The sequence below is a fragment of the Taudactylus pleione genome, unplaced genomic scaffold (genome assembly GCF_031769625.1).
Source record: "Taudactylus pleione unplaced genomic scaffold, aTauple2 ptg000279l, whole genome shotgun sequence".
NCBI classification, from domain to species: Eukaryota; Metazoa; Chordata; class Amphibia; order Anura; family Myobatrachidae; genus Taudactylus; species Taudactylus pleione.
Genome location: NW_028284681.1, coordinates 2235713 through 2256343, shown reverse-complemented (window position 1 = coordinate 2256343; position 20631 = coordinate 2235713). Strand labels below are relative to the sequence as shown.

Sequence of the window (20631 nt, the reverse complement as noted above, 5' to 3'; positions counted from 1 at the left end):
AACGAGTAGCCATTCCCAGGGCTAAAGGTTAGCCGAAGCTGTTCTTCATTGTGGCTGGTGGGTCCATGGCTCGTGCATTCAGGCCTGTGCCACTTTCGCATAGCTAAGTTTTCTGGTCTTTTTGAGCTCCTTACTCCAGGTTTGGGATTTCCTACCTGGTTGGTTATTTTGGATCTTTAGGTTGATAGAGCTTTTCCTCTCCCCTTTTTGGGGGTTTTAGTCAATATTTGTTCTTGTACTCCCTCAAGTGGTCTTGATTCCTCTTCTGGAGGTCTTGGTTCCTCCACTGAGATTTCAGTCTTTTGTCTGTATGTTTGTCCCATGGGCCTGTACAGTATTTTTATCTGGAGTTGCCTATACAAAACCTGTATTCCAGTTCTGTATTCCTGTTAAGCTGCATGCTTCTTTGGAGATACTGACCTGCCTTCCTGCCAATCTGTTTATTATACAGTATTTCACTGTGGCCCTATGGTTGTGCTCATGGTTGAAGTTTCCACATGCTATGGTTGAGGATGTTCTACCAATTGAAAATGTCAAGGTCTCCCTTTTCAGGTTTCTTCTGGAGCACTCTTGCACAGCTCAGGCTTGTGGGACATGTGCTTTAAGGGGCTATCCTTCTATCCAGGATTCTAGGTTGCATATTTGGCAGTATGTTGTTCAGGGTCAGTTTTTGTCTCTACCTCCATCGCTGGGCCCTGTTAGTACTGTCCATCCTGCAGTTCCTCTGAGGGTTTAGCTCAGGTTTGCTCGCTCCAGTTGTTTGAGCGATATTTCAGGCTGATTATCTCTGGGACTTCTATTTAGCCCCTATGCTTGGTAGCTGTGCTTTCTATGTATTTTTGTTTTTAGTTTCAGTTGCTAGGCTGGTCTGTTGGAATTGAGGTTGTCGCTTTCGGTTTTGTGGGCATTTTGTATTCGTCCTAAGCTGCTTATTAGTTTCTGTGCCTAGTTATGGGTGGGCATCTCGGCTACACTCCTATTGTCTGTAGTGCAGCGTTTCCACAGGGGTTGTCTTGCTAGACACTGAGGATCAAGGCTGGATGGTCTTTCCTATGTATTTTTTTAATTATTTTTTTTTTGTTCTGTATCTTTTTTTTTTTTCCCTTTTTTTTTTTTTTTTTTTTTTTTGCAGACCCTGTTATCCCATGGTCTCTGCAATTCATCTTAGACGGGTTACATGTCTTATCGGCCCTGTCTCAGAAGCATCTGGCTTTGCTTCTGGACGTTTAGACATTTATGCAGAGTGTGCTACATGTTCTGGCGGTCCCATCTTGGAGGCACTTCAGCTGGCTGTTTTGAGCCCCTAGAGTCTGTTGCTTTACAGTGGTTTCCTTGAAAGGTGGTGTTTCTGTTGGCCATTGCTTTCACTAGACTGGTCTCTGACCTGATAGCTGTCATACTTTCCTGATTTTCCACTCTGTCTGGGCGTTGCTGCACTAAGCTGACTTTCCAGACCAATGTGGTTTCCCCAAAACCATTGTGGTTGTCTGTAGATCGGACTGCATTGGTTTGGAAGTTTGGACGGTCTCTTTATCCTTTCGGCTTTTCCCCAGTGGGTCTTGCCTGTTTCCATGTAATCTGTAGTTCGCTGGATCACTTCTGATCTTAAGACTGCATATGTCACCTGGGTTAGCTGGTGACTGCCCTATCTGCATTCTTCTTGGGCCATGTGTGCTTCTGGGGCAATACAACAGGCTGCCTCAGTTGTGCACGGTGGACTCTTGCTCTTTCATGCATTTTCACTTACTTTTATTGGTTTCACACGTTTATGGCCACAACTTTGTGCATAGCTCAGCCAGTGAATGTCCCCCTACCTCTTCAGGCTCACTTTGGGAAGTCCCACAGTCTGTAATGTCTCCAAGACATGGTTTTCTGAACTCACCGTAAAATCAATTCCTCAGAGTTCATCTGGGGGATACTGCATTCTCTACCTTGTTGTGAGTTCCAATAGTTAACTATTTAGTGCCTACTCCTCAACCTCCCCTCTAAACCCACAGTCTGCGGAGTCCCCCAAATAGTCTCAGGGGAATTGATTTTATGGTGAGTACAAAAAAGTATTTTTTCGGAGATTTTACTGTAGGATATAAAGCGCCATCTTATTGCCTGTAAAAGAAAAAAAAACAAGACCTATGGCTTTAAATACTGCTGGAAAACTGTTGACTGATAAACACCCCTTGTTTCTGTAAAATCCCCTGCTGTACAGATGGTTTAGAGGTGGGTAACTTCTTTACAATTTAATCCTTTGCTCCTTTTGTAAATGAAGCCAGATATACTAGATTTGTTTACTTTGGGTAAAACTTGTGCGTTAGTGGTTACCCAATTAATATGTAGAAATATATCAAAGTCTTTATACAGATTAAAATAATTAACTTTTCCTGCCAAAGAATAAACATAGGGCAAAGAGGACATCAATTATTTAAGTAGGTTTCATGAGAAGTGATTCTTCTCTTTTAAGGGTGATAGCACAGTAGAATTCTTTACCACATGATGTGTTGATGATACATTTCGTAGTAAAATTGAAAAATTAATCTTACTATTTCTGAAAGAAATGCATATCTGTAGCTTCAATTAGTAGAGGACATTATGGAGGCGATTCAGGGAATTTATCTGATGGGCATTTTGGGATTAGGTACAGATATGTCTACACACGTACACACATACACATACATATGTATACATACAATACATCTAGCGTCAATACTCCATACAGAGCGACTTGTCTGCCGTGAGTGAGCCTCCAGGTTCTGTGCTACACTGCAAGCGTTGGGCAACTTTTTTTTTTACAAGTCAGACGCACCAGCAGACTGTGCTGATTAATTTGATATGCGACACTCTGTGCACAAAAAAAAAGACGCCGGGCGCTAGCAGAATCTCACGGAACCTGGTGCACCGAGAGGGGTTTTTTTTTAGTACAACTGCAGTAAATATGTGTAAGGACACATCCTGTAGAACATATTTTCCCAGTGTGGGGCTAAAATGTTTAACTGTTTTATTTGTCTACATTAATATTATTTAAATGTATTGATGGTTTACCTTTTATCTTTTACTCAGCCCTACTAACTTTGTTGTCCTCTTTCAGTGTGGTAAAGCCTTTAAGAAGCGATACACATTTAAAATGCACCTTTTAACGCACCTACATTGCGTGGACGAGAACAGGTAACTTCCAGGACATTTTCCAGCCATTATATTGTGCTATTTATGTGGGTATATGCTATTACCTTTTTTACACAGATTTTTAGAAGCACCATTTTATATTCTAATTCAGTTGTTTTATGCTATGCAAGCTCATATCACAAATACCGCTAATATTCTCTCCACAAAGACCAGCTATGCACGAATATTACTCTGATAATACAATTTGCTGTCAGAGCTTTGCAGAAATACTTCACACTTGGTTTTTTGCAGTTGTTCTATTTTACCATACAAGGAGAACGTAGCGCCATAAAAGAGGTAGACTGCAAAAAAAATACAGTGCACAGCATCAATACAAAACCATTAATAACCATTACAGTAGAACAGAGCATAAATACAAACATTGCATTAATATCACAGGCAAGGAGTGACAAGTACAGGGGAAAGGGTAGGGCAACTTGCTGTATCTCTAATCCGCAAGCAGTGATGAGTCGCAGGGGACGGCACAACAGCTCTCATTGGTCCTGTACCTAACGGTATTGGCGAGTACATATTGTCAGAGTTGCTGAAAGGGAGGAGACACAAACCAAGGAGCAGGGGTGCTAAGGATAGTGCGAGGGAAGAGCGAGAAGGAAGAGGGGCCTGTCTGAGACGTTACATTCAGCAGGGTGGGCTGTAAACTGGTGGGAAGGATACAAGTTGGAGCGAAAAATAAAATTCAAATGTAACCCCCCCCCCCCCCTTTTTGTACCACTAAAGGGACTCTTTACTAAGTACCATTCTATCATTGCCTCCACCCAAGTATTTGTGTTCGATATGGGCCTACTTGGGAAAACCCAAATGCTAATAGCGATTAGTAATGTGGTGTAGATAACAACACAATTTATACCTTATACCCATATTCCTGATCACATCCTGTCCTCCTTGGATTTGTGTGGCCTCCAATGACTCTCACCACTCCTCCCAGTAAGTAGACACCATCACGTATAGTTTAGTTTTAACGCAATTTATACAGACCAGATATTCATGATTATAAGAACATGAATTTCACATACAGTTTGATGCCTAGCAATACATAGAATTTAACTTAACAATACTATAATACTACATCAGACTAATATGTATATATGGATCCATATAATAAAATGATGTACAGTAGAGTCTGCAGCGAATCCTTTAATATGAGGGTGCTCGTTTGTAATTATGACTCCAGGGGGTATATTTATTAAAGTGAGAATTTTTAGAAATGGAGATGTTGCCCATAGCAACCAATCAGATTTTAGCTATTATCTTCTAGAAGGTGCTAGTTAAATGTTAAGTAGAATCTGATTGGTTGCTATGGGTCACTTCTAAAAACTCACTTTAGTAAATTTACCCATAGGTCTTAGTTATTGAACTCTGAGCCATAAGCACAAGGTTCACATTATAACTAGGGTATTATGCTAGTATCCTCCTTGGTATAAAATAAGTTGGAATCTGTATCTGCAGCAGCCAGCTAGTGTATGAATCCAGCTGTCATTAGAAACAGTACTTAAAGTCTATCTCCACTGAAAAAGGATGTTAAACAAACGTGGATACATATGTTCCTCTTAATGTCTATAAAGTAGAATCCTTCTCCTGAGTGGTAGACTATTACTTTACCAGTTGCATTAAACTTTGATAGCTTATATGTCAGGAAGACAGTACTGTGACTGGCTGCTAGAGGATGAATATAGCCTCCAAGTCATATAGTCTAAGACTGTAATTAAGTAGTGCCCACTTATTCTCAGTAAGGGGTCTGTTTACTAAGCCGTGAATGGAGATAAAGTGAACGGATATAAAGTACCAACCAATCGACTAACTGCCATGTCACAGGCTGTGCTTGAAAAATGACAGGAGCTGATTGGTTTGTACTTTATCTCTGTCCAAGGTTAGTAAATAGACTTCTAAGTGAGAATGTAAATAGTCCTCAGCTCTCTCCTTAGTAGAGCAACTATAACAGCATTTTTGTAACCCCCTCTATTTGGATGAATTAGCTTGGTAGGGAGTGCCGGTAATCTGGGGGTCATTCAGACCAGCTCGCGAGCGCAGGACGCTCGCAAGCGGGTCGATGGTGCGCATGCGCGAGACCCGGCTAGCGACGGCTTAGCCGTCGCTCCGGGTCTCGCACCAAAGGGGGCGTGCTGTCGATGTTGATTGACAGCACGCCCCCTTTGGTGGGCGTGCCAGGGGCGTGGCTGCCAGACGGAGGCGTTCCCAAGGGAACGCCTACCGTCTGACGCCGGCCCCCGGTGATGTCAGTGGGAGTGACTTTGGCTCTGATAGAGCCAAAATCACTCCAGGGCTTGCAGCAGCGAGACCCTACTGCAGGGTCTCCGTCGCAAGCCCGATGGTCGCGATGGTCTTGACCATCATCATGGACGCTCGCTATAGCTGTGGGTGGTCACCCACAGCTATGTGAGCGTCCAAGAGGCCGCTCCATTTTCATGTAGGAGGGCCCTGATTCAGAGCGAGCGCTCTGGTCAGAGCGTCCGGCTCTGAATCAGGCCCTCTGTCTTTTCCCAACAGCGGTATGTACCTGAGATGCAGCTCCACTGCTGATAGCTACTGCTGTTCTTGTCCCCTGTGCAGTGCTTACCATCTACATCACTCTATTAGGAGTATTCAATATGAAAGGTTAACTTCCCTGGCGAAGTTAACGTTTCATATCAGAGTTTTTTTCTGCGTAAAGGTATGGTGCGCGCTCCCGCTTATCCCCGTATTCAAAATAAAATTTACGAAAACAGAAAACTCCGAAGTTGGATTTGCGTAAAGTTACGAATTTTTCCTTAAAATAATTGTAAGACCCCCCTAAAGTTGTAAAAACATGGGGGATCACTATGGATACCCCCGTTTTAGCCTTTAATTGAAAGTCGGGGATTTAAATAGCCGCAGCAGGTGTTTTTTTTCCGACATTGAAGAAGTGATGCAGAAGAGCACAGGTTATTTTTTTTCGTTTTTTTAAGCAGTCCCATCAAATTTGGGATACATGAACATGGGTACTAGCACATTTTTAAGTCCCTAAAGTCAGTTTTTAAAAATTCTGCATTTGTGCACCTGCCGCTATAATTCTATTCTAGAAAACACCTGCCGCATACTTGCAGAATAGCCCTGAACCTATTTCCCTATTGTTTAACAATTTTTTCCCCCTTTTTTTTTTTTTTTTTGCACCCCAATTTTTAAATACATTTTTTGGGGTGTCCCTATTTTTTTTTTTTTTTTTAAACTTTTTTTTGACACAGTTCTTTTTTAGATGTCAATCTCAGGGTGCAGGCTATTTTTTTTAAGCCTGCACCCCTAAACCCCAATTCTGCACGTTTTTTCGACACCTATTCAATGGTGAAAAGTTATCACGTTTTTTATCAAAGACTTTTCAAAACTGCGATGTCTTTGAAATTGAATACGGTGTAAAACTAAAACCAGTGATATTAACGCAAAAAACAATGTTATCGCACCCATATTGAATACCCTCTCTGAACTTTTAACGCCGTTGCAGGGGTGTGCATAAATTAGCCACTGCGATGCCATACGCAGCTTGGGCTTTCACTGCGTGCGATGAGGTTAGCAATTTAAGAGTAAGGTCTGACCTTGTGCAAGTGTGTGTGTGGCTTCGATTGTACTCAATGTTACTGATGTTTCTCAGACTTGTAAAGTATACGGATGTGTGTAAGGTGGACGTCCTTATGTTGTGCTACAACGGCATAGCTATCGCAGAGGATTAGCATATCATTGCAGTGAGACTGCATGCGTAATCGCCTCCCCCTTTGTCGTTTTCATTTCTCTGCACCCCCATATTGATTTTACCTTTTTTCTTTCCACCAATCCCATTTGTTCTGTATGTATGTATGTATGTATGTTCAGCAGATGAACTTGATATTTATTCTGTTTTACAGCTGTGGTTTATTTTAGCTGATTTATCTAATGTTACCAGTTCATATTTTTAAACTTTTCTCTCCCTGCTTCTCGAAGCCTTATTTGTTTTTATAGTAGTTTTACTTTGAGCTAGTGTTATTGCAAAGTATTTTTATTGATTGTGCATTCTGTTATAGCTATATGATATTTGAAATTAGCCCTTTTTTTTTTTTTAACGGAGCATGACCTACTTTATAATTATAATTAAGTAAATCAGCAGTTGAATATTCTGTTACATTAAATGTATTGATTATATCTCATCCACGCTGAATATTTTCCAATTTATTGTGAAATCTTCGACGCGTACAAATGACATTGGGTTCAGATGTTCTTAATATATATTGACAATATTTCAGTGGCTGTTTATATTTTTATTTAGTAGTTTATATTTTTATTTCAGAAAATGTTTGTCCTGGAATGAATAAATACCGAGGAGCTTTTATCACATTGTTACAGATGCCTGTTACTATACATAATTTCTTCTTCGGGGTCCATAGAAGTTACCTTGGGGTATGTGATTGGAGTGATCCAGGCACCAAACAGTTAAAAGCTTTAGCTCCCAGGATGCACTGGGTCCTCCTCCATATATATATATACCCCGCCCCTGGCTCCAGGCATTTAGTTAGTTTTTTGTTTGGTGCGCAGGAGTGCAGCGTACTGAACAGGGCCTCAGCAGTCCCAAGCAAGTTTTTTTTTTTTTTTTTTTTTTTTTTTTTTAAATTATCAGTAAGCCGCACTAGGCGTCTGAATGGACGCCCGTGCTGCTGCTCCATCTACCCCCACCGGCGCCGCAACACCAGTGCACGGGAACTGGTGATTTCGACAGGGGTCAGCAGAGTGACGATGCAGGTGGGGAGGTATGCTATCCCCAGCGTCCCCTCCCCAGACCGTTCCAGATGCGAGGTTTCCCGCGTCTGGGTTGCCCCGCCCAGCCTCCCTTTATATGAAACGGCCAGAGACCACTTGCAGGTCCTCTCGGTGGCTGCAATCTTAGGAGGTTTTGTTCAGTCTGTCTGTATACCTCTCCTTAGGTGGCCAGGTTATACAGAGCTCCATATCCTACTTAGCCTTGTGTGCTGTTCGCAGATGAGCTTATTGCATGTGTGTATGTGTGTGTGTGTATATATATATATATATATATATATATATATATATATATATATATATATATATATATATAAAATGTATGTATTATAAATTTATTTATTTTACAAATTATTTGCATTGCATGTGACTGGTGAAATCTGTTGTGTGTTATACTGCCTTTTTATATATGAATGACTGTCGGTTATAGCGATCACTGCTGTTTCTCCTCATAAGCCCTCTGCTACAGGTGTGTGGGTTATTGTGGGTGTGAAACATTATCCCATTGTGTATTACTTTGCATAACATTAGGGATATTGTTATGTCTAAAGAAACTGAAAAGCAGGTGGCTGAAGCCCCTGTGCTGGTGTCATGCATGGCCTGTAAAGCGGGGTTATCCTCTCAGGATTTCATGCACAATGGATTATGTGGTCACTGTTATAAGGAGTCACCACATCAGTCAAATATACCAGCTCCTGGGCAGGAACCCCCTTGGGCTTCCTTTTCCCAGATCATGGCACAGGTTGTAGACCGGTTATCTGCTCCTAGGCCGGCCCCCTACTATGGGGTATCCTCAGCAGCTACAACCTACTATCTTTATGCCCCCTATGCATCCATCCTGGATGGACTTTTAGGCCCACTTAGGTCAGAGTATGACTTCATCCCCTGCTGCATTTCAGCAAGCGCTGCAAGCAGCTAGGCCAGTACATCCTAAAACCAGAAGGCGGTCGGCTTCTTCCTATCGCTCCGTCCAGCCTGTAAGCTCTGATGCATCTTTTGATGTGTGTGAGGATATACAGGACTCCTCTCAAGAGTTTCTTGCAGCAGAGGAGCACCATTTTCCAACAGCAGATGCCCCCTCCTTGATTAGGGTGGTCAAAGCTGTGCTAAACATAGATAATGAGGAGGCAGAACTAAGAGAGAAAGTGGTAAAAGCTGAATTTCCCAAATCTGAGCACTTCTCTGAACTTATGGGAGAAGCATGGAGTTCTCCAGATAGGCGATTCCATGTTACAAAGGGAAGTTCCACCAACGGTAGACGCGCATGTGACACATCTGGTCAGGAGCGCCACATTGCCAATACCATGTGCATCCTCCCTTAAGAATTCCAAGATAGGAGACTTGAAGCCTTTCTCAAGGCGGTCTTTTCTCTGTCAGGAGCGGTTACCTGCCCGGCCATGGCTACGGCCTGGGTTTCTAAGGCCATTGAGGAATGGACAAAGGCACTGGAAAATACAGTTCTAGAGGCTTCTAGAGAACAGTTGACAATTATCTCCTATATTAAGGAGACTGCCTCCTATCTAGGAGAGGCAGCATTGTACGCCGGTATTCTGTCCTCTAAGGCTTCAGCTGCCTCAGTTGTGTCTCGAAAATCCCTATGGTTAAGGGACTGGAAAGCAGATGCAGGGTCCAAGAAGGCCCTCAAATCCCTTCCCTTTTACAGGAGGCATTCTGTTTGGCACAGAATTGGATAAGATTGTAGCTACGCCTCCAAGGCGGCTGGTCTGCCTTCAACATCTACTCCTAGACCATAGCAGTTGTCCTTTCGGCCACAAGGAAAAGCAAGGGGTCAGTCTTCCGCTAGAACCAGTTTTCGTAAGAGACCGCAATCTAAGAAACCTTGGCCAAACAGACGTCTGGCTTCCATGTCAGATGATAAACCCGTGGCCTGATGGGGCAGGCCTCCCCCTGCGGAATCCCAGGGTAGGAGGCCGACTTCTTCAGTTTTTGGACACCTGGCATCTCACGACAACAGATGCCTGGGTTTGTGAGGTGGTCTCTCCGGGGTATGCCCTTACTTTCTGGAGAAGTCCCCCGCAGAGATTCTTCTGCACAACTCCTTCAGATGAGTCTGCAAAGGCCTTGGCCCTCCAGAGTCAGGGTAATAATCCGGGTTCCAGTGAATCAAGTAGGAAAGGGTTATTATTCCAACCTATTTTTGATCCAAAACCCAATGGATCTCACCTGCCTATTCTGAATCTAAAAGGTCTTAACACATTTATTTGGTTGCCCAGGTTCCGTATGAAAACCCTTAGGTCAATTGTGTTGGCAATGGAACCAGGGGATTTTATGGTGTCCTTGGACGTTCAATATGTATATCTGCATCTGCCATTTACACTGTCCCACCAACGGTTTCTGCGGTTTTGCAGGAACATTTGCAATTTCAGGCACTGCCGTTTGGTTTGTCAACAGCCCCTCGGGTGTTTACCAGGATATTGGCAGTAATGACGGCCTGCCTCAGGCACCAGGGAGTCAGAATACTGCCATACCAGGACGATCTCCAAATATTGGCACAATCTCCACAGGTGTTGCAGCATTATCTCAGACTGACAATTACCTCTACACAGCCACGGCTGGATCATAAATTGGAAGAAGTCATCGCTTCTTCCAGTACAACAAATCGTGCATTTAGGTGCACGCTTAGATTCTCTGGCGCAGAGGATATATCTGCCAGAAGACAAGATTGTGGCACTTCAGTTGCGGATTCGCAGGTTTCTCCACAACCAGTCAGTGTCTGTTCACTCAGCGATGCAGGTTCTGGGATCCATTGTGTCCACCTTCGCTATAGTGGAATATGCTCAGTTCCACTTCAGACCACTGCAATGACTCTAATCCTCTCCCGCTGGAACGGGGAGTACCACTCCATAAAGTCACAGACGATCCGTCTTTCTCCAGAGCTGCGGCTGTCCCTCTCATGGTGGTTGCAGACGATTTGTCTGAACAGGGGTCGCACATTCTGGATACCAGATTGAGTGCTCCTCACTACTGATGCAAGCCTCCGCAGATGGAGAGCAGTGACAGGTCGGCACACATTTCAGGGAAGATGGACGACCAGGGAAAGTCTCCTATCCATGAGAGTCCTGGAACTACGTGCAGTTTTCAGAGCACTCGTTCAGGCACAAGATGTACTAAAGGGCAGGCCTGTCCAGGTGCAGTCCAACAATGCCACCGCAGTAGCCTACCTCACCAACAGGGAGGCACCCGAAGTCAAGCTGCCATGGTGGAAGTATTGAACATTCTGGTCTGGGCAGAATGTCATCTTTCAGCAATCTCGGCAGTGTTCATACCAGGAGTCCTCAATTGGGAAGCGAACTTCCTAAGTCGGCAGGATATACTTGCCAGAGAGTGGGCTCTTCATCCACAAGTATTCCAGAGCCTTGTGGACAGGTGGGGACTACCAGAGGTAGACCTCATAACCTCAGGCCACAACCACAGGGTCCCCAGGTACGAGTCCTGAACCAGGGATCCCGCAGCCAAATTTGTGGACGCTCTAGCAGTGAATTGGAACTTCAAGCTAGCATACCTGTTTCCTCCGTTTTCCCTTCTCCCAAGGGTCATCAGGAAATTCAAGCAGGAGGGCGAAACAGTAATACGGATAGCCTCTGCTTGTCCCAGATGCCATTGGTTCACCTACTTTCAGAGTCTTTCCATAGACACTCCATGGCCTCTTCCTCTAAGGCCAGACCTGTTAACACAGGGTCCCTGCCTGTGTTCGGACCTCCCCCATCTGTCTTTGATGGCGTGGCTCTTGAAACTTCCATCTTAAGAGCCAAGGTTTTTTCCAGTTCTGTAATTCAGACGATGCTTAGGGCGCTGAAACCTTCCTCGGCCCACATTTTTTACAGAGTTTGGCACTCGTATTTTCAGTGGTGTAAACATAGAAAATATGATCCTGGAGTGTTTAGGATCTCTCGAGTGCTTGCTTTAATTCAGGTTGGATTAGACCGGGGTGTCCGCCTGGCCACCCTGAGCATTCTGGCATCTGCATTCTGTTTGGTTTCAGCAAAGGATCGCCCCGCTCCCTGATGTTAGGACATTTTTTCAGGGTGTTCTGAGGGTACTGCCTCCCTTTGTCCCTCCGGTAGCTCCATGGGATTTGTCTCTGGTTCTCAGGGCTCCCCCATTCGAACCCCTGAAATCAGTAAGACCTTAGGTGGTTGACATCGAAAACAGTTTTTATTCTGGCTATCTCCTCTGCCCGCAGGCTCTCTGATTTGGCAGCTCTTTCTTGTCGCTCTCCCTTTTTGATTTTTCATCAGGATAGAGCTGTTCTTCGTTCCAGGGCGGGTTACCTTTTCTAAGGTTGTATCCCATTTTCACAAGGAAATTGTGGTTCCAGCCTTCCAGTCTTCAGGCCTATCTAGGGGTGAAGCTTCTCTGAATGTTGTACACACACGCCCTACATATTTACATGGATCGCACCAACTCCGTTAGGAAGTTGGATTCTCTTTTTGTGTTGTATGGCTGTCATAAGCAAGGGTGGCCAGCTAACAAACCAACTCTGGCTAGGTCGCTTCGTATGACAATTTCTCAAGCGTACACACAAGTGGATCTCTGTTCCAAACACAGTGACAGCATATTCTACTCGATCTGTGGGACCATCATGTGAGTTTCGTCGTGGTGCCTCTGCTGAACAATTGTGCAAGGCGGCCACGTGGTCTTCGGTCCACACTTTTAGTCACATTTTAAGCATTTGATACATCTGCCTCTCAGGATGCTTCCTGTGGGCATCGGACTCTCCTTTCAACTAAACAGGAGTGTCCCCACCCTTAAGGGAACTGCTTTGGGACATCCTCAAGGTAACTTCTGTGGACCCTATGGACCCCGAAGAAGACATTAAGAGTTATGATATAACATACCTTTTTGTTAACTTTTCCTTTGAGGTCCACAGGACACCTACCCTAACGCATCTGGTGGTGTTGGGTAATCTTTTTCTTTTGTATTTCTATGATTCCCTCTTCTTAGAGATAGTGTTTCTGAGGTACAATTGTCCTTCCTTCTCATCTTTTCCTTCTCCTGCTTTTGGGCTTGGTAACAAACTAATGCCTGGAGCCAGGGGCGGGGTATACATGGAGGAGGACCCAGTGCATCCTGGGAGCTAAAGCTTTTAACTGTTTGGTGCCTGGATCACTCCAACCACATACCCTAAGGTAACTTCTGTGGACCCTATGGTCCACAGAAAGTGTTAACAAAAGTATGCTAACATAGGTATGTTATACCATAACTCTTAATTTCTTCTTCAGGGTCCATAGGGCCCTCTCACAAGGGAGACATTGGGGTGTAGGTGTCTGGTCCTCCAGGTCCCACCAACAGCAAAGCTTTTCAATATCAGGATTCTCCGGTCCTTCCGACTATACCCCGCTCATAGCCTGAGGGCAATTCAGTTTCGTTGATGTCCGGCAGGAGCTGGACCACCATTATAACGGAAACAGAATAAATACAGTAAAGTTCCAGCGCTCCCTACTAGACCAATAGTCCCAAAATTCAGAAAGATAAACTTATTTCCATGTTCATGGATTTTCCCGCATCTAGAGTGATTCTTCTCTTATTCCCCACAATGGTGTCCAAAGTAGCGTAATTCAGGGGTACATAAGAGAGAAATATATGCCAGATATAGTGAAGTACCACTTTAATTATATATATAATTTATTATACACCTTTTTATGGGTAAATTTTTGAGTAAAGGATACTCTGAGAATGAGATTAATCCACACAGAGGAAATGACTAATATAAATAGAGAGGAATTACTGGTTGAGAAGAGTAGAGAGAAAGAAAAAGAAATAGTAGATTTTTCTTTGTCTTTCATCACCACCTACAATAACCAACATAAGCAGGTGGAAAACATTATCAAAAAACATTGGTATATATTGAAACAAGACCCAGTGATTAAATCTATTATAACTGAATGTCCAAAATTTGCATACAAAAAAACTCCAAATATTAAAACCAAATTGGTAAAAAGTGCAATACCCAATAGAAGACCTGAAAGAATAAAAGCCAAAGAATTCTTTAGCTGTGGATTATGTATAATGTGTAAGAACCTTTTAAAACAGGAGAGTAAAATAGAAGAAAATAAATCAAATAGTACCAACACAGTATATAACTTGAAGGATTTCATCACATGTAACAGTAGGAATTGCGACTATTTAATTGAATGCACATGCGGATTGCAGTATATAGGTTGCACTACCAGACAATTGAAAGAGGTGTGGGGTGAACACGTAAGGAATATCAAAAGGGTTTCTAAATACACTCTCTCAAATCATTTTAAAGAATGTCATAAAAGTTCGGTAACAGGGATAAAAAGAGTGATGGGAATAATGCAAGTAAAACGCCATTGGAGACAAAGGGGGTATAGATAACATTTTAGCAAAAACAGAAATGAAGTCCATTTATGAATTAAAAACCCTCATACCGAACGGTCTGAACAATGATTTTGAAATTAAATGGTTCTTATAATTTTATATATTCTAATTTTAACTCATTTTATTTACCATAATTTATTTTATAATATATGCTCCCCTTTCTCTGCTTGCTTTTAAATATTCTCTCTGCTCTGATTGTTCTTTTATGGAAATTATTTGTATATGTTTAAATAGGCCTTGTTTTAGATAAAATTAAATAGATTATATGTAATTTATGGGCGCACTGCACTTTATGCATGAGTTTCATCCCTATAGGACATCTGGGATGTATGAGGGCTTTATGTGAATTTCCTCCGATGTGGGACGCATACTTCCGGGTTCGGGAGAGGAGTCTGCGTTCCAGACGTAGACTTTACACCCTCAGGTGACCCGCATACTTCTGGGTCTCTCACGAGTGTTATAGAGAAGGGAGGAAACTCGGATGGGCAGGCATCTGAGCAGGGTGATTCACCGGTTCCCGAGACGGGTGACGTGATGCGTCACACCTGATCACCCAGAATTCTTCAGGTGCGTTATACAGGGAACGCGATAACCGGAAGTGGTTATGCTTAGGTTTTTTGTCACAGGAACCACTGCATTCTCACCTCCCATTTAGGAATTGAGAAAGAGAAAAAAATTTATTCTGCCCATAAAAAGGTCAATATATGAGTGTGTGTGTGTGTGTGTGTGTGTGTGTGTGTGTGTGTGTGTATATATATATATATATATATATATATATATATATATATATATATATTTATTAGGGATGTGCAGGCTCGGTTTTACTCGGATTTACTCGGTTCTTATCGCCACTTTACCGCAAATTCGGATTTATTGTATTGGCTATCCAAAACACATGATAGGCGATAGCCAATAAAATGCCGTTTAAAGATCCGAGTAAATCCGAGTAAAACCGAACCCGTTCACCCCTAATATATATATATATATATATATATATATATATGTATGTATGTGTGTGTGTTTTGTTTTTTTGGTCACTTCCTGTGATTGACAGGGGTGGACCAGGTATGATAGGGCTTAGAGTTTAAAAAATCAACACACCTTGAAAAGACTACCAGTTGAAACGTGTTGGTGGACAGAGGGAAGGAGCTTCTTTGGATGTGGAGGGACTTGGAGTACATCAGTGGACGTGAATACAGGTGCTTTTCCCGGGATTGCTCCTTGTTAACACATATGGAGGTGTATATGTACACCAGCAAACATATCTGGTACGCTGCCTATACCCTCAGTGCTGGTGGATATTTTTATTGTATATGTTGTGAAATTAAAGCGGTACTTCACTATATCTGGCATATATTTCTCTCTTTTTATGTACCCCTGAATTACGCTACATTGGACACCATTGTGGGGAATAAGAGAAGAATCACTCTAGATGTGGGAAAATCCATGAAGATTGAAATAAATTTATTTTTCTGAATTTTGGGACTATTGGTCTAGTAGGGAGCGCTGGAACTTTATCGAAACAGAATAAATACAATAGAGTTTTGTGACCTCTATTGAATTGCTCTAGCTGCACCCGTCATTGAAGCGCATTTTATACATATTTTATCACCATTATAACGGAGCTGCATTAAGCAGCCCAAGCTTTTATTTTATTTAATTTTTTTCTTTTTTACTGAAACTTGCGAGCAGCACCAGACTGTTCTCCGGACATCTGTGCTACCACCTCATCACCTCTCCGAGGTGCCATGACTCCTAGCCTGTGCTAGGTACTCCCAGCGGGGCTCCGAGGGGCACCCCAGACTGCAGCCCGGAATTCAGGGGACAGGTACAGTAACTCGGAAACCCATTCGCGGGGACCCGCGTTATTGCGCAGTTTTGCCTCCATTCTCAGGAGACCGGAGGCGCTGATGTGGACACAGGTGTGCCCTCGACTCCACTAGACCACCGGGGCACAGAGCATATGTAAGGAGGCCAGGGGACCCGGTGGTTAATGTCAGCAAAGGGAGAAGGCACTCTCCCTGCAGCACCTTCCCCAGGCCAGGGCGCCATTCCACTGCGGTCTTTGTGTTCCCTGGGCTGCTCTTCCCTCCCCCCCCCTGCCGAGAAGCGAGGCAGCCATTTTCTGCAAACAGGTCTCCGGGAATGCTGGGTCAGTCTCCCTGTGTACCTCTCCCATGGGCCAGGTCATACAGCGCTATATTCTACCAGCCACTGTGGTCTGTGTAGTTGATTTTAGTGCCCATTGCAGACATGTAATGTTTTTCTGTGATTGTATGTGACTTGTGCTAGCGCTAATCTCTACTTTCTATACTGTACAGCAGGGGTCTTCAAACTTGGCCCTCCAGCTGCTGTGGAACTACACATCCCAGCATGCACTGCCACCTTTTTGATATAACAGCATGCTAAAACTATGTGCAGTGCATGCTGGGATGTGTAGTTCCACAGCATCTGGAGGGCCAAGTTTGAAGACCCCTGCTGTACAGCTTATACCTTTCCCTTTATTCTACTATACACTGACATACTAAGGTATAAGGGGGTTCATTGTACCTCACATTTCCCAGATACTTGTGAGGTGCATTCACATACTTTATAATGTGGTTGCATGCCACACTGTGCCATATTATCCAGGGTGTTCATTGCACTGTATCATACTGTGTATTTTGTTATTCTTGTGGCTATGGCTGGCAGAGGAAAGAATAACCAGAAGCGTGATGCTGCTCCTCCTCCTCTAGTGTCTTGTAAATTCTGCTCTGCAGGCTTAGCCACAGGGGACCTCATTCAGGATGGTCTCTGTATTAATTGTTACACAGCCCGGGCCCATCAGCCCCGGTGTCTCTCCCTCAGGACACACCCTGGGCTGCCTTTTCACAAATGACCAAGTAGCAGTCCCCGTAGTAGCTCCCCTATGGGATGGCCACAGCAGGTACTCCCTGCAAATCCTTTGCCTCCCCATGGGTAGATGTACTGTCTACCTCAGTACAGAGTTTGGCTTATACCTCTACAGTTTTTCAGCAAATGCTGCAAAAAGAAAAGACTTTACCTACTAAGCCTTCTAAATGTACTATGATATCTTCCCAATCCACACAGTTATCGGATTCTGAGATATCATCTGCGGAGGCAGAAGACGCAGATCTCTCTGACTCCATCTCAGGAGAATAGGAGCCACCCTCTAAACCAGTGGTTCCCAAGCTTTTTTGAATCACGGCGCCCTAGAGTATTAGCATTGGTTTCATGGCACCCCTAAGTTTGTTTGTTATGAAATTCAGAAAAAAATGTAGTGAAGTAAATTGTGCTGACCGGTCATCCTTAGGTTTAGTTATATAGTGGTGGACAGGTTTGTGCTTCTGTTTGTCTTCATATTTACATTACATTAACCATAAAGCATTTGATTTGGTGCTGGACCACCAACCTGAGGCACCCCTGCAAGTGTCCAGAGGCACACAGTTTAAGAACCACTGCTCTAAACTAAATATACCTGCTCTTGTGAGAGCTGTTAAAACTATTCTACAAAAAGTGGATGAACCTGCTCCTAAGAAAACACATGCACTTTTTAAGCGACAAAAGGTTGTTTAACCAGAGTTTCCTCACTCTGACCAGTTATCTGATCACGAGTGAAGCTTGGAATATGCCCGGTAAAAGTTTTCAAATTCCAAAACGGTTCAGGACCTTTTACCCTCTTCCCCCCCCAAAGCAGTGGATTCTCATGTAGCACATCTGGTTAAAAATGCCACTTTACCCATTCATACTGCAACCTCCTTGAAAGAGACTACAGATAGACGAATAGAAGCTTGTCATAAATGTATATACTCTCTTACAGGAGCTATTAAGTGTCCTGCTAGGGCTAAGGCATGGGTGGCAAAAGCCATTGAGAGTTGGGCAGAGGCCCTTGAAGAGACTTTTCCCCCTGATGCTTCGAGGGAACAGCTGTCCTACATATCTCACATTAGAGATGTAGCCTCCTTCTTGGGTGAAGCAGCTATGGACATGGCTCTCCTTGCTTCCAGGATATCTGCCACTTCGGTAGTGGCCCGCCATATTCTTTGCCTACGTTCCTGGAAAGCAGATTAATAATCAAAATGGGCTATAGAGTCTGCCTTATGCAGGAGACATCCTATTTGGTCCAGAATTGGATAAAATTGTGACTACTTTGGCGGCTGACAATACGGTGTTTCTGCTCTCTGCATATAATACAAAGCCTCGGACGTCATCCTTTCAGTCCTTTCACCCTCAAGGAAAGCCAAGGGTCAGTCTTTTCCATGACAGCAGACATCTACCAAGGCCTCCAAGCCTAGGGCCAAACAGGCCTGGGCTACTATACGTCCAGGACAAGCCTACAGCCTGATGGGGCGGGCCTCTCACTGGGGGCTCCCAGGGTGGGCGGTTGACTTCTTCAATTCGGCCAGGTTTGGCATCAAACCACGTTGGATTGCCTGGGTAAGGGAAGTGGTCTCCCACGGATTCATCCTGACCACCCTTTTGCACAGGACCTCAATCAGACTCAACCAAGGCCCTGCTGCTCCAAAAAGCCATTCAGTCTTGACTGAATTCAGGAATAATAATTTGGGTCCCCTCCTCACAATGGGGCAAGAGCTATTATTCTACCTTTTTCTTGGTTCAGAAGCCCAATGGGTCTCTTCGGCCTATTCTCAACCTCAAATATCTGAACAAGTTTATCAGGGTGCCCAGGTTTTGTATGGAAGCACTCCGATCCATTATCCTAGCTTTGGAGCCTTGGTATTTTATGGTATCTCTAGACATTCAGGACGCTTACCTACATGTACCTATAGCTCCTTCTCATCAACCATTTCTCCGGTTTGCTATACTACAGCAACATTACCAATTTCAGGCTCTGCCATTTAGCCTTTCAACGGCCCCCGGGGTCTTTGCCAAGATCATGGCAGTTATGGCGTCCTCTTTGCCGTCAAGGGATCAGACTGCTCTCATACTTGGACGATCTCTTGCTGTTGGCCAGCTCCCCAGAGACTCTTCACCACCATCTTCAGGTAACCGTTGCCTTTTTCTTCAAACGCACGGAAAAAAATCTTCTCTATCACCATCTCAAAGGATGGTACATTTGGAAGCCCTCCTGGACTCTCAAGTTCAGAAAATATTCTTAACAGTGGACAAGATTTCTACAATAAAGCACAGACTGCTCCACAAGCCCAGAGTGTCCATTCACTATGCAATGCAGGCCTTGGGATCAATGGTGTCAACCTTCGACATGTTGGAGTTAGTCCAGTTTCACTCCAGGCCCCTACAAAACCTGATCCTCTCCAGGTGGAACGGGTTAACCCATCTGTTCAAATCCCAGTCGATCAGCCTTCCCCAGTGGTTCACCTGTCCCTAACCTGGTGACTACAAACGTCCCTTTTGGATCCCAGACTGGGCTTTCCTCACCACGGACACAAGCCTTCGAGGGTGGGGCGCGGTAACTGGCCAGCACTCCTTCCAGGGCCAACAGTCCCCAGTCTAGGCAGTGTTGCCAATCAATATCCTGGAACTTTGAGCCATCTACAGAGCTCTTACTCTGGCTCAGAATATTCTGAAAAACAGGCCAGTACAAATTCAGTCCAACAACGCCACAGCTGTGGCCTACCTCAATCACCAAGGGGGCACTTGAAGTCAGTCAGCAATGCCAGAAGTGCCCCGAATTCTCACATGGGCCGAAAGCAATCTCTATGCCATGTCTGCAGTGTTCATCCTGGGGATTCTCAATTGTAAAGTGGATTTCACAGCCATTACAACGTGCATGCAGGAGAATGGTCTCTAGATCCAGAAGTCTTTCAGCTTCTAGTGGACAAATGGGGTCTTCAGGAAGTGGATCTCATGGCCCCAAGATACAACAACGTCCAATTTATTGAGCCAGAACACAGGACCCCGACGCGGCCTTCATACACGAATTGTCAGTGAAATGGAACTTCCATTTGGCATATCTCTTGCCTCCAATATCCCTACTTCTTCGAGTGCTTTCAAAGTTCAGACAGGAGGGGGGCACAGTCCTGTTCATATCTCCGGCTTGGCCCAGACGTCATTGGTACTCCGATCTTCAATACTCTCAATAGACATTCCTCTTCAACTTCCTCTGAGTAGACCGGTTGTCTCCAGGTCCATGTCTACATCCGGACTTAGCCCATGTGTCTTTAACGGCTTGGCGCTTGAGACAACCCTCCTACCCGCTAAGAGTTTTTTCAGCTCTGTGCTCCAGACCATGCTTGGGACACGTAAACTGGCCTCAGCCAGGATTTACCACAGAATATGGCATACACATGGTGTGTTCCAAGAAAATGACCCGCAAGTCTTTAAGGTTCACTAGTTCTTGCCTTTCTTCAGGCTGGA

General features: G+C 44.1%; 1 protein-coding gene across 1 annotated transcript in view; it reads left to right on the top strand.

Annotated features, from left to right (window-relative positions):
• ZNF335 (zinc finger protein 335) overlaps positions 1 to 20631 on the top strand; it is a 67483-nt gene that overhangs the window by 20665 nt on the left and 26187 nt on the right. Inside the window, exon 9 of the mRNA XM_088481929.1 lies at positions 3080 to 3156. Coding sequence (XP_088338055.1) covers positions 3080 to 3156 — 77 coding nt within the window. The remainder of the gene's footprint in view (positions 1 to 3079; positions 3157 to 20631) is intronic.